General features: G+C 42.4%; 2 protein-coding genes across 2 annotated transcripts in view; one reads left to right on the top strand and one right to left on the bottom strand.

Annotated features, from left to right (window-relative positions):
• The window catches only part of ATPAF1 (ATP synthase mitochondrial F1 complex assembly factor 1), a 36,591-nt gene that overhangs the window by 4,639 nt on the left and 18,028 nt on the right, over nucleotides 1–13,924 (top strand). Inside the window, exons 3-6 of the mRNA XM_074380762.1 lie at nucleotides 1,709–1,759; nucleotides 2,255–2,317; nucleotides 7,856–7,906; nucleotides 10,352–10,399. Of these exons, the coding sequence (XP_074236863.1) occupies nucleotides 1,709–1,759; nucleotides 2,255–2,317; nucleotides 7,856–7,906; nucleotides 10,352–10,399 (213 nt within the window). The remainder of the gene's footprint in view (nucleotides 1–1,708; nucleotides 1,760–2,254; nucleotides 2,318–7,855; nucleotides 7,907–10,351; nucleotides 10,400–13,924) is intronic.
• On the bottom strand, nucleotides 5,069–6,655 carry LOC101043899 (splicing factor 3A subunit 2). The gene has a single exon (XM_003936876.4). It carries the CDS (start codon nucleotides 6,565–6,567, stop codon nucleotides 5,173–5,175), a length of 1,395 nt encoding a protein of 464 aa, XP_003936925.3. The 5' UTR covers nucleotides 6,568–6,655; the 3' UTR covers nucleotides 5,069–5,172.

Below are 13,924 nucleotides of genomic sequence, written 5' to 3'. Positions count from 1 at the left end.
AGTGAAAATGGATACAAAGAATAGATTGGAGCAACACTGTGTAAAAACCAATACATGAGGCTTCAAGATTGAAAGGTGAAAGCAGCTGTGCAAGTGGAGATTTTGTTTTTGTTGTTGTTCTCATGGTACACCTGAGAGTGAGTGTTCTGAAAATGAAATTCCTGTCGGGCATGGTGTCTCATGCCTGTAATTCCAGCATGTCAGGAGGCCGAAGCAGGCAGGTCACTTGATACCAGAAGTTCAAGACTTGGCTGGCCAATATAGCAAAACACCATCTCTACTAAAAATATAAAAAATTAGCCAGGCGTGGTGGTGCATGCCTGTAGACCCAGCTGCTTGGGAGGCTGAGGTGAGAGAACCCCTTGAACCTGGGAGGCTGAGGTGAGAGAATCCCTTGAACCTGGGAGGCAGAGGTTGGCAGTGAGCCAACATTGTGCCACTACACTCCAGCCTGGACAACAGAGCAGGATCCTGTCTCAAAAAAAGAAAGAAAGAAAATGTAATTATCTCTTTTTAGATGGTTTACATATGAAGGAACAGCTACGCTACAATGCTGTCAATGTATAGGAGCATGACCAAAAAGACTAAAATATGTTCAACAGGCTTTTTTCTAATTTGTGGGTACAATTTCTAAGAGCATTATTTATGACAAGTGTGGATTAATTAAAGCACAGAGTGACTAAAGGCAAAGTTTTATGCAGAAAATGTTTTTCTGCTCCAGAATCCCAGGTGTAGAATGTACTTCTGAGAAGTATAGCCTTGAACTTAAAGATTGAGTGGAAGACTCAGAACAACCCATCTCTCTGATCAGAAACAACTCCAAACAGGATTTACTGGCTATGACCTTTATCAGAGATCATGGCTAAGAGACAAAATAATCACTTTCAGTTGTTGTGGGCCTTTTTTGAAGGGAGTCTAATTTGGTGGAGGAAACATTAAGATTGGACACTCAAAAAGACTCTAGTCTGCTGAAGATGCCTGCCATCAAAGTGTTGTCAGAGATAAGCAGTATCCTTGGATAACACATCTTTCCATTTCTTATCTCTTCTATGGCTTAGTGTGGAATAGGCAGGACAGAGCACAGTAATCCAAAACAGGCCTAACTTTGGAAAGAAATCCCTCATATCCATAGTGGCAGGTGGAGAGTGGACTCTTGTACTAGTACATGATAGTTTACTGATAGAGAAATTTTCTCTCTGCATCTCAGAATCTTAGAGGAAAGTCGTTGTCTTATAAAGAAAAATTTTTATTTTTATTTATTTATTTTAAGATGGAGTCTCACTCTGTCACTCAGGCTGGAGTGCAGTTCAAGCAATTAATTCTCCTGCCTCAGCCTCCTGAGTAAAAAAGTTTGAAAAACACTGCATTAGATTATAGGTACCCACCACTACGCCCAGCTAATTTTTTGTATTTTTAGTAGAAATGGGGTTTCATTATGTTAGCCAGGCTGCTTTCGAACTCCTGACCTTGTGATTCACCTGCCTTGGTCTCCCAAAGTGCTGGGATTACAAGCATGAGCCACCATACCTGGCCAACAATAACTTTTAGAACAGTGTTAAATTTTTAGAACAATTATTATAAAAAGTGGTGAGAAGTGAGGTCTCACATGCAAAATTATTTAATGAGATTGAGTACCTCACCTACCTTGGTGACCTTTTTTCCTATGAGTAAAGTGTAGATTAATATCTTGTCTCATCACGTATTTCAGACAGATGCCTTGGGGAAACAGTCTGTGAGCAGAGGATTCACTAAGGACAAGGTAGGTTTTTAATTAAATATAGGAAAAAAGTTTGAAGTCATATGGGACATCTATAACAAGAGGCTGCAAATTTGAACATAAGTACTGTGGTTCAGTAATTTTGTGTAAGGTGGTTTTCCAGCTGTAGAAGTGAGAAATATTTCTATGAACTTTGTGTCCTTGACCATGACCCCTATAGCATTAGCAGTTTAATTAAAAATAACAACCAAACTTTCTCTTACTAGCTGCAAAGTGTTGCAGGACTCTTCGGTAAGGGTGAAGTATTTGGAAAGTACATGGCGACCTAATAGATACTCCTCGGGAAAAGAACTATGAAAACCTATCTGGGCTTGGGGGCTCACTTTCTCTGAGGATGTGGGTTTTCTTATACTTGTTTTCTACTTATTGGAAATCTGTTTTACTGTCCTGGCATGTTTGCCACAGGCTTAGAGATAGAGTTAAGCTGTTTTGATTTTTAATTGTAAGTGTTCATTGCTTTTTATTTTCTCTTTCAAGACTCTCAGTTCAATCTTTAACATTGAGATGGTAAAAGAGAAAACTGCAGAAGAAATAAAACAGGTAATGAATGAAAAATGGGTTGGCATGCTCTATGAAAATGTGAATTCTGTGAACCAAATCTGAGAGTACATTTTCTGACACCTCTTTCTAGCCATAATGAAAGGTAATAATAACAGGCAAAAGTGATGAGTTACTTGAAGAACAATGTCATAAGAAAATTTGTCATCTTTGTCACTCTCATATGTCCAATCAACTGGTATTTCTCCTTTCTTTTTCATTCCTGTAATCCACACCTCCTGTAACCCTCATCAGTATCTATACCTGGATTACTGCATTCCCTTTCCAAATAGGTTTCCCTGCTCCTATTTTTTTTTTCACTCCACCCATAATATTCTCATCAACTGAGTCCTCTGAAACTTTTCCTTTCATTATGGAGAAGTATAGTGTGTGGGTTTAAAAATACAGACTCTAGAATCAAGCTGCCAGTTTTAAGTCCTAGCTCTGCCACTTACTAGCTATAGGACTTGGACAAGTTAATCAACTCATCTGGGCCTTAGTTTCCCTATTTAAAGTAGACCAAATAGTAATACTTACCTCATAGAGTTATTTGGATAATTAAATGAGTTAACATTTATAAAGCACTTAGAACAGTCCCTGTCACAGTTCGAAAGTGTTATATTTATGTTTTTAAATAAATGAAAAATACTGTGTTAGGAACCTGGTCACAAGCGTTCAGTGACTTCCTATATTCATTTTCTTGGCATTCATAATTCTCCATTATCACAGGACCTTCTGCAGGAAGTTTCCTGAACATGTTCCTTCAAAGCATTTATGAGCTATCCTGCCTGTTTGGTCATTTATATTTTTATACCTGTGATTCTTTTCTCTCTAATTCTCTAATAGTTAGAGAAGAATTCTCTTCTAATAAGCTTTTTTATTTTTTATTTTTTGGCATTCTTTATAGTTCCATGAATTATATATTAGGTAGACTGAAAGGATCAAAATAATAATAAAAGCAGCATACTCTATATCAGGTACAATGCCTAATACTTCATATGCATTATTTCATTAAATTCTCTTTTAACTATCCCATGAAGTGGGTGCCATTATTCCCAGTTTACAGTTGAGGAAACTGACTTAAAGAGATTATGTAATTTAGTCAGTACATAGAGCTGGGACTCAAACCCATGTCTCTTTGATGCTGCATCATATTTCCACAACTGGAAGTTGTGCCAGTTGCCATGGGTGCCAGCATCCAAAGAAAGCTATATTATTTATTTTAGCACACATTTAATACATACTAATTAAATGTCAGACTCTGTGCCAGATACAGAGATAAATGAGAGAATCCTCATCCTCAGGAGTTTTAGCCTCCACAAAACAGATAAGATCAACACAGCGTTATAATTTCTGTTAATAGAGGCATATGCAAAGTCCCAGGGAGAACTCAGCCTGTGCCTTTGGGAAGAAGTACCTAAGGAACATGGAAACCAAACATGTCATTTAGGGGAAAGAGAAGCCAGGCCCAGGAGGCCTGATCATATGATAAATATCATTGAGACCTATAGTTTTAGGTACAAATTTGTTTGTTGAAATGAGTAGCTAAATTCAACTATATTAGGAAATAAATATCAGTCTCATGAATTTCAGTTTTGATTCACAAACTATATGCTAATATCATAAATAAAAATAGTCAGAATATGCTGCCCTTAAAATGAGAAAACAGTGTTTTGACATGCAAAAAAAAAGAAAAGATAAAGACCTTATGCCACATTGAGAGTAGTTTCCATAGGTCCTAGGAGTTAATAGTCCTTTTTTGCTCTGTGTTGGTTAGATGGATCACACTTTGATTAGTATCTTCAGTTGGGGCCTCATATTTTAACAGGAGTGTTGACAAAGCAGACCAACTCTAAAGGAGGGTGACCCATTCTTCAACACTAGCTCACTCAAGTGTCACCTTAGTTATGATACCCTCTCCTACTTCTATGCCTTTGTTAGTGTTGTCATTCTCTGCTTTGAATGTGTCTCTTATCTCCTTCTCCTGCCCTACCTGTTATCTTCCCAGCCTCCTTATTTCCCTACTAACTCGTGATCATTCTTCAGGATACAGTTCAAGTGTCCTTTCCTCTGGCACTCTTCCCTACCCTGGGTGAAGTGCCTCTTTTGTATTACATGTTCCTTATTAGGTCACAATCATCTACCATTCAACCAGTATTTCTGAGTACTTTTTAGGTTGCAAGGCATTGGTTACAATACAGCAGATACCTGCCTACAGGGGCCTTGCAAACTAGTGAGGGAAATAGATCCATATGCAAATGATCTTATTATGAAGTAGCATATCCTAGGCATCTTAAGAGAGATATATAAGTGCAGGTGGGAGAAAATAAATAAAATAGAAAAACAATTCATAGGAAAACTGACTAAAACGATCAAGGGAGACTATATGGAAGAAGCATATAGGTCCAGCTTCAGAGGACAGGAAGAATTTAGGGGTTCAGAATTAGGGAGAGAAAGCCTTTCTAGTTAGAGCCAATAACATGTGAAGAGGCATGGGAAGGCAAAAACAAATAATGGTAGTAAAAAATAGGAACATGGAGCATCCATATGTTATTAATATAATGGTAAATGATAAAAATTGCCTATATGCTACATCTGTATATACTATAAAAGAAAAAATATTCTTAAGACATACTAGAAAGAAATAACTCAAAATAGTAGTGATTTTTGTTAGGGTGGTGAGACTATGGGGATTTTTTTTCTTTTTCCCTATTTTCTAATTTTTTTTTTTTTTTTTTTTTTTTTTTTTTGGGGGGGGGAGGCCGTTTAATGAGCCGGGACAGTACAAAAGAGCAGCCTTCCCTCCACGGGAGAGGCAGGAGCACCTGGGCCGGGATTGCTGGGAAGGGAGCAGCTTCTCAGTTGGTTGGGGGAGGGGGAGGTATGTTCCCTGGGCCTTCGGAGGGGAGTGGGGGCCTCAGCATTGGGGGCATGGGAGTTGGGGGGTGTACCCCAGGATTTGAGGGGTGAACTCCAGGAGGCTGAGGGTGGACCCCAGGAGCTGACGGATGGACTCCGGGAGGTTGGGGGTGGACCCCTGGGGCCTGAGGGTGCATCCCTGGGGCTGGTGGGTGCACCCCTGGGGCCTGAGGGTGAACAGCCGGGGCTGCTGGGTGCACCCCTGGGGCCTGGGGGTGAACTCCTGCTGATTGGGGAGGGTGGACCCCCGGGGCTGGTGGGTGGACTCCAGGGGCTGGTGGGTGAACCCCAGGTGCTGGTGGGTGAACCCCAGGGGCTGGAGGGTGGACTCCAGGGGCTGGGGGGTGGACCCCAGAGGTTGGTGGGTGGACCACAGGGGCTGGGGGATGGACGCCAGGAGCTGGGGGGTGGACCCCAGGAGCTGGAGGATGGACCCCAGATGTGGGGGGGTGCACCACTGGGGCCGGGGGGTGGACCCCTGGAGCTGGCGGGGGTAGCTGGGGTGGTCCTGGGGGCCCTGAGGGCGCAGGCCCCGTGGGGGGCATGGGTGGCAGGGGCAGGCCTCCTGGTGGGGGTGGTGGCAAAGACTCAGGCAGCGGTGGCCGAGGGGGCAGACCATTCATCAGCGGGGGTGGAGGCCGCTTCACCCCAGGGGGTCCAGCAGGGAGGCTGGGTGGAGCCGGGGGCTTCTCCATTTTAAAGTGGAACTGGAGAAAGAACTGCTTGGTCTCCCGGTTCCAGTGGGTCCAGAACTTGCCCTCTGCCTTATCGATCTCTCTGCTTGGCACCTTGAAGGCGATGGTCTCGTAGGGCTCGGCGGCCATCAGCAGGTACTGCCAGCGCCGGTCCGGGGGCTCGATCCGCTGCTCGTAGGCAGACATGAAGCGGTGGCGCGGCATGATGCCCTCAGCGATCTCAGGGTAGTCGATCTGGAAGAGGAGGCTCTGCTGGCCCATCTCCGAGTCCCTCTGCTTGGTCACTTTGTAGCCCGGACGGCCGATCTTCACAAACTTCTTCACCTCCACCTTGACCTTCTCGGGCGCGGGCTGTGCGGGGGCCTCCTTGGCTTCCTTGGCCGCTCGCCGAGCCAGGTTGGTCTGGTGCTTCTTCCCCTGGGTATGTGCCAGGTAGCTCCCCTCGTTGTTGTGAAGTGTCAGGCAGAGCTTGCATTCATAGGAGCCCAAGTGGTTTTTCATGAAATATGGGTCCTTGTTGATGTCGATGGTCTCCAGGGCCAGCTGCCGGAGGCGTTCCCTGCGGTCACGGTTGCTCTCGGAGGAGGAGGCCACGCCCCCGCTCCCGGTCTTGCCCCCAGGGCGATGCTGGAAGTCCATGGTGTTGGCCTCCGGGCTTCAGCAGACTGGGAGACACCAGAGCCCAAGGCCGCGCTATCACCACCACCTTGATCCGCCACCGCCGCGATCCTATTTTCTAATTTTTAAATTTTATTATATAATTTTTTATTCCCTACCTTTTGGTATTGCATCATAAAGGTCAACTATACCTTCCTTGTTCCTTAATGCCAAGCAGAGGTAGGACTTGTGATTGGTATATACCATAGTCAGATCCAACAGACCTTATCTCTTCCACATGTAGAAGACTTTCTGGAAGCAAGATTTTAAGAGCTGCCTATAAGATGCCAATAATAGTTAGTATGGTTTGGCTGTGTCGCCACCCAAATCTCATCTTGAATTGTAGTTGCCATAATCTCCACATGTCATGGGAGGGACCCAGTGGGAGTTAATTGAATCATAGGGCCAGTTACCTCCATGCTATTCTCGTGAGATCTCATGAGTCCTGATAGTTTATAGGGTGCTTTTTTCCCTTTTGTTCATTCTTCTTCCTGCCACCATGTGAGGAAGGATGCATTTGCTTCCCCTTCCACCGTGATTGTAAGTTTCTTGAGGCCTCCCCAGCCCTGTGGGACTGTAAGTCAATTAAACTTCTTTCCTTTATAAGTTACCCAGTCTCAGGTGTATCTTTATTAGCAGTATGAGAATGGCCTAATACAATATCTAACAAAAGCTAACATTATTTGTAGTGTTTATTCTGTGACAAGTGCTGAGCTAAGCACAGACCTACAATATTTCAGCTAGTCATGACAATTCTGTGAGGTTATTATTGCTATTTTATTGATGTTATTTAGGGAGTTTTCAGTAATTTGCCCAAGGTACCATAGCTAGTAAATAATTGGAGCTGAGATTCGCATCCAGGTCTGCCTGACTCTGAACCCTGAACTCTAGTTCTGACTCTCTGGGAAGGCTCACAGTTGGCTGTGGAGGGTGGGTTTGGGGAGGAAAGAAAAATGTGAAAAAAAAAAAAAAAAAAAAGAACTTGTCTATCACACATAAGGCACTTATTGAGAGGAATGATTTTTAAAGTCACAGAATCAGTTTCTCTGTCAGGAATTTGTTACTAGGAGTTATAGTTTCATCATCTAGAAGAGTAGATTGTATTAAATCTTTTTTGTAATCATGTGCTAGTAATGAAAGCATTATGTTGAGTTTTTCCTCTCTGTTATCAAATAGCGTATTACTCTGAGCAATGAAAGCTATCACCATTTCTTGGCACATGTTGAAAAGATTACCCACATGTCACAGACCCCCTCTCTTTTTTGTACAGATTTGGCAGCAGTATTTTGCAGCAAAAGATACAGTCTACGCAGTTATTCCTGTAAGTAGTTTGGAGGGGAAAATGAAAGTGTTACAACTTGAAAGTCAGTTCTCTAACCTTAGCAGGCAGTTGCCTTTACTTTTCCTATGTTTATTGCCTCTTGAGAAGCTGCATTTTACAGCGCTGAGAGTTTTTATTATGCCCCGAGCACCAGAGATTGGAAGCTCCATATGGTATATTTATGGTTCTTGTTTTCCTTCATTCTACTTTAGAAATGTCTCTGAGTCAAGCCTCTGACAAGGGAACGTGGTAGAAGTTCATGTTGCTGAGTAATTTCCAAATGTCTTTTTTTTTTTTTTTTTTTTTGAGACAGAGTTTTATTTTGTCGCCAGGCGCCAGGCTGGAGTGCAGTGGCGCAATCTAGGCTCACTGCAATCTCTGCCTCCTGGGTTCAAGCAATTCTCCTGCCTCAGCCTCCCGAGTAGCTGGGACTACAGGTATGCGCCACCACAGGCAGCTAATTTTTGTATTTTTTAGCAGAGACAGGGGTCTCACCATGTTGGCCAGGATGGTCTCGATCTCTCGACCTCGTGATCCGCCTGCCTCAGCCTCCCAAAGTGCTGGGATTACAGGCTTGAGCCACCGTGCCCAGCCTTTTTTTTTCTTATTGATATTTTCCAGCCAAGCTGTTGAAATTTAAGACAGGGCCTCTAGCATAGCATTTTTCCCTTCTTGTCTGTAAGTGACCTATACCTGAGCTGACTTGGAGCTTCTTCCTACTGTTTCTCTGGCAATTCTCCTTAGTAAGAGGCATTTTCTTGGTCTTTCCGTTCTTGAAATTGCTCATAGAGATGATCAGGCCAGGCACGGTGGCTCACACCTGTAATCCTAGCACTTTGGGAGGCCAATGCGGGTAGATCACGAGGTCAAGAGATCGAGACCAGCCGGGCGCAGTGGCTCAAGCCTGTAATCCCAGCACTTTGGGAGGCCAAGGCAGGTGGATCACGAGGTCGAGAGATCGAGACCATCCTGGTCAACATGGTGAAACCCCGTCTCTACTAAAAGTGCAAAAAATTAGCTGGGCATGATGGCACGTGCCTGTAATCCCAGCTACTCAGGAGGCTGAGGCAGGAGAATTGCCTGACCCCAGGAGGCGGAGGTTGCGGTGAGCCGAGATCGCGCCATTGCACTCCAGCCTGGGTAACAAGGGCGAAACTCCGTCTCAAAAAAAAAAAAAAGAGATCGAGACAATCCTGGTCAACATGGTAAAACTCCATCTGTATTAAAAATACAAAAAAAAGGCCAGGCGCGGTGGCTCAAGCCTGTAATCCCAGCACTTTGGGAGGCCGAGGCGGGTGGATCATGAGGGCGAGAGATCGAGACCATACTGGTCAACATGGTGAAACCCTGTCTCTACTAAAAATACAAAAAAATTAGCTGGGCATGGTGGCACGTGCCTGTAATCCCAGCTACTCAGGAGGCTGAGGCAGGAGAATTGCTTGAACCCAGGAGGCAGAGGTTGCAGTGAGCCGAGAGCGAGCCATTGCACTCCAGCCTCCAGCCTGGGTAACAAGAGCAAAACTCCGTCTCAAAAAAAAAAAAAAAATACAAAAAAAAAATTAGCAGGGCATGGTGGCGCACGCCTGTAGTCCCAGCTACTCGGGAGGCTGAGGCAGGAGAATTGCTTGAATCCAGGAGGTGGAGGTTTCGGTGAGCCGAGATCGCGCCATTGCACTCCAGCCTGAGTAACGAGCAAAACTCCGTCTCAAAAAAAAAAAAGAGATGATCACCATCTACTGCTTGACCATTAAGGTCTGTGACAGAGAAGGGATGCTGCTGGCTTCTCCGGTTTAATGTTGTTTTGCTGGCCTCTGCTATAATAAAACATTTGAAGTACTAGATTATCAGCTAGTTATTTAATTGTTTTTCTCTGAAGTGGGGGTGGGGGCTTAGTTTCTATCAAGCACACAAATATATACTGAGATTACATGAGTAAGTGTAAGCTTAAGGAGGAAAACATATAGACAGAAGGAATTTGTTATAAAGCCAGACCTTTTGGTGGTTATGACGGTATCACTCTTTTTTTTTTTAATCTCTCATACATATATATACCCTTATCCTTCATGAATTCAACAGCCAGAAAAAGAGTCTGCACTTTTCATGATATTTTAGATCTCTGATACTCACTCACTGTTTGAACAGGCCTTCTCAGCTCTCCCTCAAACTGACTTAGTGACTTGATATCTCTGACACTTGTCAGAGTTTCCTGGGGCATTTGGAGCATTGGTGTACCAAGTCTTTACACATAATTCTGAAAATAAACAGCAAAACAGTTGTCTGGTTTTTCCTGTCTTTCTATCATGAATAATTTGTAAATGATGATACTTAAAAGACTGTTTTAGTTGTATTATAATTCTGGAATTCAGTCTTGGTGAATTTAAATGTGATTATGGCCTTTTGTGTTTTACTGTTTGTAGGTTAATTTTATTCTTTTCCAACCTGCAGGAAGAAAAGTTTGATTTGATCTGGAACCGAGCTCAGTCCTGTCCAACAGTAAGTTTCTGGTGACCATGTAAGGGTTGCTTACCAATGCTGCCAAACAAGTATTTTCCAACCAGTCATATCATATTCTATACTGTCTCACATGTTATAGTGCTGTCTTAATAAAGATGCTCACATGTTGATTGTACTACTAAGCGACATTTTCATACCTACAAAATGATGTGGATTTGGCCCAATAAGCCTCCGGCTTTTCATCTCCTACCACGTCAGCTCTTACTAATGCAGATCTTAATCTATTAGTACAAGTACATTTCAGAAGGCACCTGAGACCTTAATCTTTTCAACGTCTTTTTTTGGGGGGAGGCTTTTATTATTTTTAATTGACACATAATAATTATATTTATGGGGTATAGTATGATATTTCAATACATGTGTGCAGTCAGTAATGATCAACAGGATAATTACCACATCTGTCACCTCAAACACTTATCATTTCATTGTATTGGGAACATTCAGAATCCGTTCTTCTAGTTGCTATTTGAAACTACAATAAATCATTGTTGATTATAGTACTTTATAGTACCATAGAAGACTAGAATATATTTCTCTCATCTAACTATACTTTTGTATACCTTAATCAAAAAGTTATTGGCTATTCCCTCCTCTAGTAACCACTATTCTACTCTATACTTCTATGAGATTGGTTTTGTGTGTGTTTTTTTTTTAAGCTTCCAACATACGGGTGAGAACATGTGGTATTTGTCTTTCTGTGCCTGGCTTATTTCACTTAACATAATGTTCTCCAAGCTCATCCATGTTGTCACAAATGACAGAACTTGTTCTTTTTTGTGGCTAAATAGTATTCCATTGTGTTTAGATACCACATTTTCTTTATCCATTTATTTGTTAATGGATGCTTAGGTTGATTCCATATCTTGGCTATTGTGAATAGCTACAGTAAACATGGGAGTGCAGATATCTCTTCAACATACTGATTTCCTTTCCTTTGGATATATATCCAGTAGTGGGACTGCTGAATCATGTGGTAGTTCTCTTTTTTTGTTTGGTTTTTTTTTATTTGTTTGTTTTTTGAGACGGAGTTTCACTCTTGTTGTCCAGGCTGGAGTTCAGTGGCACAGTCTCAGTTCACTGCAACCTCCACCTCCCAGAGTCAAGCAATTCTCCTGCCTCAGTCTCCTGAGTAACTGGGATTACAGGCTTGTGCCACCATGCCCAGCTAATTTTGTATTTTTAGTAGAGATGGGGTTAACCATGTTGGTCAAGCTGGTCTCAAACTCCCCACCTCAGGTGGTCCACCTGCCTCAGCCTCCCGAAGTGCTGGGATTATAGGCATGAGCCACCGTGCCTGGCCTCTTTTTAGTTTTTTGAGGAACCTTCATAATGTTTTCAATAACAGCTGTACTAATTTACATTCTATCAAAGTATATAAAAGTTCATTTACAGATGAGGTCTCACTGTGTTGCCTAGGATGGCCTTGAACTCCTGGCCTCAAATGATCCTCTCACCTCAGACTCCCAAAGTGCTAGAATTGCAGGTTGTCTTTTTTTTAATAATAGCTGCTCAAACTGGGCTGAGATGCCTATTTTATTGGCAGTTTTCTTCACAGTTTTTTTGGCTATGTTATCCTGGTAATATGTGCCTAAAAGGAACTAAGAGATTGTCGCTGACATACTGAGCTGCCAGAAGGCCTAAGGGAAAAGGAGTAAGTGGGGTGGACCAGCTAACTTGGTGTCAGTAATAATTTCTAGGGTTTTCAAAAAATTTTTGGAAACATTACTGAAAAGCAGAGAATACCTACATAAATGGAAATGATATATACCATGTTCATGGATTGGATGGCTCGGTTTGTAACATTTAGTTTTCTTTTGTTTTGTTTTTTGAGACAGGATCTACACTCCAGTTGCCCAGACTGGAGTGCTGTGGTGTGGTCATAACTTACTGCAGCCTCGATCTCCTGTGCTCAAGCAGTCCCCCCACCTCAGCCTTCTAAGTACCTGGGATTACAGACATGTACTCCTATGCTCAGCTAAATTTTTTGATTTTTAGTACAGCCAAGATATCACTTATGTTGCCCAGGCTGATCTCAAATTCCTCCGTTCAAGCAATCCTCCTGCCTCAGCCTCCCAAAGTGCTGGGATTACATGTGTGAGCCACTGTGCCTAGGCTTTGATATTGTTAAGGTGTGAGTTCTCTCCTAATAGGTCTCTAAATTAAATACAATACCAGTCAAAACTCCACTAGGCCTTTAAGAAATTGATGAACAGGCTTTAAAATTTTACTTGGATATCCAAAGGACCTGAGATAGCTAAAACAATTTTGAAAAAGAACAAAGCTTGAGGACTTAAATTTCCTTATTTCAAGAATTATTGCAGTGATACAGTAATGAAAACAGTATAGTATTGACACAAAGATAGACATATAGATTAATGGAAGAGAGTAGAGTCCTGAAATAGATAAACATATGTGGTTAATTGTTTTTCAACAAAAGTGTCAATAAATTAGAGAAAGGATATTCTTTTCAACAAATGCTGCTAAAACAATTGAGTATCATGCACAAAAAATGAACCTCTACTTTTACCTCACATTATATACAAAAATTAACTCAAAGTAGATCATAGAAGTTAACATAACTTCTTTTTTTTTGAGACGGAACTTGCGTTTTCACCCAGGGTGCAGTGTGACATGATTTCAGCTCACTGCAACCTCCACCTCCCAGGTTCAAGCTATTCTCCTGCCTCAGCCTCCCAAGTAGCTGGGATTACAGGAGTCTGCCAGCACACTGAGCTAATTTTTTTATTTTTAGTAGAGAAAAGGTTTTGGGGGAGTTTTTTTGAGACAGAGTCTTGTTCTGTCACCCAGGCTGAAGTGCAGTGGCATGATCTCAGCTCACTGCAACCTCTGCCTCCTGAGTTCAAGCAATTCTTGAGCCTCAACCTCCTGAGTAGCTGGGATTACAGGATCCCACCACCACACTCAGATAATTTTTGTATTTTTAGTTGCAACAGGGTTTCACCATGTTGGCCAGGCTGGTCTCAAATTCCTGACCTCAGGTTATCTGCCTGCCTCAGGCCACCACGCCTGGTGCATAATGTAACTTCTAAAAAAAGAAATCTAAATTACCTTGGGTTTGACAAAGATGTTGTAAGTCCATTACAAAAAGCACAAACTATAAAAGAAAAAAAATCGCCTTGGGCAATATAGTGAGACCTTGTCTCTATTAAAAAAAAAAAAAAAAAAAAAAAAAATTTCGAGCACCTGTTGTCCCAGATGCTCCAGAGGCTGAGGGGGAGTTTCACTTGAGGTGGAAGTTGCAGTGAGCCCAGACTGGACAACAGAGTGAGACCCTGTCTCAAAAAAATAAAAATAAAACAGGTGTAGTGGCTCAAACCTGTAATCCCAGCACTTTGGGAGACTGAGGTAGGTGGATTACTCAAGGTCAGTAGTTCAAAACCAGCCTGGCCAACATGGCAAAAGCTCGTCTCTACTAAAAATACAAAAATTAGCTGAGTGTGGTAGTATGTACCTGTAATCCCAGCTACTCCAGAAACTGAGGCA

The sequence above is a fragment of the Saimiri boliviensis genome, chromosome 11 (genome assembly GCF_048565385.1).
Source record: "Saimiri boliviensis isolate mSaiBol1 chromosome 11, mSaiBol1.pri, whole genome shotgun sequence".
Classification (NCBI taxonomy): Eukaryota; Metazoa; Chordata; class Mammalia; order Primates; family Cebidae; genus Saimiri; species Saimiri boliviensis.
This window is presented reverse-complemented; position numbering and strand designations above follow the sequence as displayed.